Source organism: Nicotiana attenuata, chromosome 10 (assembly GCF_001879085.1).
Source record: "Nicotiana attenuata strain UT chromosome 10, NIATTr2, whole genome shotgun sequence".
Classification (NCBI taxonomy): Eukaryota; Viridiplantae; Streptophyta; class Magnoliopsida; order Solanales; family Solanaceae; genus Nicotiana; species Nicotiana attenuata.
The window spans coordinates 24052222-24054811 of record NC_031998.1 but is presented as its reverse complement, the minus strand read 5'-3'; the positions used below and the strand labels follow the sequence as shown (position 1 = coordinate 24054811).

At 39.5% G+C, this 2590-nt stretch overlaps 1 protein-coding gene across 1 annotated transcript; it reads right to left on the bottom strand.

Annotated features, from left to right (window-relative positions):
* Positions 524-1119, bottom strand: LOC109233651. The gene is made up of 2 exons (XM_019399526.1): positions 982-1119; positions 524-853 (listed from the first exon to the last, which is right to left on the bottom strand). The coding sequence occupies exons 1-2, from the start codon at positions 1117-1119 to the stop codon at positions 524-526; spliced, it is 468 nt and encodes a 155-aa protein (XP_019255071.1).

Sequence of the window (2590 nt, the reverse complement as noted above, 5' to 3'; positions counted from 1 at the left end):
CAAAAGAGCAAGGCGATTTTGCAAGCAATTTATGTGTGAACTCCTGAAGCTACTTGAACGAGATAGAATAACCAGTTACATTAAGTCTATCTTTTATTCTAGTTCAATTGTAGTAGGTGGTTTAAAATTGTACCTTTCAGCTTTCATAGAAGCAATTGTATTAGGTACCTAGAGTGTTCAAGTTATAGTTAACTTGAAGTTGTCGCAACAGTTGAGGCTGTGTGCCACAACAGGATTAGAGTTAATCCTTAGGTTTACAAAGAGTTTTTTTAAATGTTGTTTTGGCTCAGCGATTTTAGTAGAAGTTTGGGAAAATCCTACTGAGTAGTAGGTCGTGGTTTTTTCACCTTTTGAGCCTAGTGTTTTCCACGTAAAAATCTCTGTGTCTTTTATTTTCTGTATTTATTATTCCGCAAACAGTAGTAGTTGGAACACCTAGAAGAACCAGGTCCTTCCATAAACAACTTAAGCGAAAATTAGGTACCACACAAATCACCCCCCCCCTCTTGTGTGGTATTGACGCTTAAAACATCAGTCTTCTTCCTTGTAAAATCTCTACATCGGGTGGTTTTGTGATCTCAGATTCTACATTTTGTGGAATATCCCATGATTTTTGATCTCCCACGGTATTCACATGTCCTTCATATGTTTTCAACCATGTTTCCTTTGAATACCAATTTGAGCAGTAATCAGATTTCTGCAAATATATCTTATTAATAGCAACAATTGCATGTGGACAGGGCAATTCATCAAGTTGGAATTCCGAGCAGTCACAAGTTCTCTTCTTTAAGTCCACAATGAATTCGATTCCTTCACTATTTATTCTAAACAAAATTGAATCACGGTTGAACACCTAAGAAGGAATAGAAAATCAAGATAAACTATATTGTTGCTTCAAAAAGAAAAAGTATGAAGTTTTTTAAAGTAAGCAGTAAATCACTGCAACAGATATAAAAAGCTAAAGTTAATAAATATACTCACAAACATTTTGCAAGACAAGTCCATCTTCTTAGTCATCTCTTCTTCTGCCCATATTGATACCCTGTGAAAAGTTTCATTTGCTTTTTTTCTCCGTTCGTAAAACCACTCTCCCAACTTTTCTTGGATGACATCTAACATTCTTAAATAGGCATCTCTCTCGCTTTTAGTAGAACATAATTCATTGATTCTACCATGTTTGTTGTTAGCATATCATAACGTCGCCGTGGGAACCACGATCGAGCCCATCTCTCTGGAGGCTCTTCCGTTATGTAATTGTATGTTTTCTTCTCAACACTTTTGAGTTGGGACATTAACTGATTAAAATCTTCACGTTTGTATGACATTGCAGCACTTTGAAAAAGATTTATTACCGTGGCTTTTACATGTCTTTGCTTTAAATTTTCTCAAAGTGATAGAGGCAGATACCATGGTGAGCTTCAGGATAAACTTTTCTAATCCCATTTGCGATCGATTGGTTTCTATCTGACAAGAAAAATAGTTCACGACTAACTTGAATTGCTTTTCTCATTTGCCCGAAGAACCAAATGTATGACTCATTGTTTTCTGACTCTGCTACACCAAAAGATAGAGGAAAGATTTGATTGTTTGCATCCTTTGAATCCGATGTGTTTTGAGTAATATGATGTTGTTTGAGGTGTTTTGATGATTGGACAAGTTTGAATAAGGTTTTAGGATATGTTGGTGCCTTAGGTTGAGGTCCCGGGGGCCTCGGGTGAGTTTCGGGTAGTCATTCGGATTATTTTTGGAGTTTGAAAGTTGCAGATTTTCGTTCCAGCAGTTGCAGGTGTTTTGGCCTCCGCATTCGCGAAGGGGAGCTCGCGTTCGCGAAGGGCTGGGTTTTTGTAAGCTACGCGTTTGCGAGAGTCTAAGCCGCGTTCGCGAAGGCTTATGAAGGGATCTCATCGCGTTCACGAGCGGGTATACGTGATCGCGAAGAAGGATTTGAGTCAGATGGGTCCAAGGTAATTTATTCATCTCGTTCGCGTCAAGGTGTTCGCGATCGCGAAGGTGTAGGTAGAAGGTGCATCGCGTTCGCATCTGGCATGTCGCGTTCGCGTAGAGGAAAAATCCGGTCAACGTGAGTTTGTGCTTCGCGAACGCGAGAGTTTGACCGCGTTCGCGAAGAAGGGTAGTCAGACCTGGGCAGAATGTTTTTAAGTCGTTTCTTCCGCGATTTCGAGGCTCATTTCCTCCATAATTGGCAATTTTGGGAGCTTTTTGAAGGAGATTAATGAGGGATTCAAGGAGAAACGTTTGGAGGTAAGAATTTTGGACCTAAAACTTAATTCTATTGTGAAATCTACCTAGAAATTTATGGAACTTGGACTAAAAATGGAAGAGCTAGGGCTTGGAATTTGGAATTTTGATTTGGGATTTTGAGGGGTCATTTGGACTCCGATTTTGGTGTTCTTTATATGCATAGACTCGTGGGGAGATAAGGAAGCCGTTGATGTAAAAATTTCTGAGTTTCGAGAAGTGGGCTCGGGGCTCAGGTTTTGCTAATTTCGGGATTTTTGGTATTTTTCGATTGCTTTCGCTTGGGCTTTGTTCCCTTGACATATTGTGACGTATTCGTTCCGATTTTGGA

What these genes read in the sequence shown, in the direction of transcription:
- LOC109233651 (XM_019399526.1), bottom strand. Translation starts at nt 1,119, where the DNA reads ATGTTAGATGTCATCCAAGAAAAGTTGGGAGAGTGGTTTTACGAACGG. An exon ending in ACTTGTCTTGCAAAATGTTT is followed by an intron (nt 854 to 981) that starts GTGAGTATATTT and finishes ATTCCTTCTTAG; the next exon opens with GTGTTCAACCGTGATTCAAT.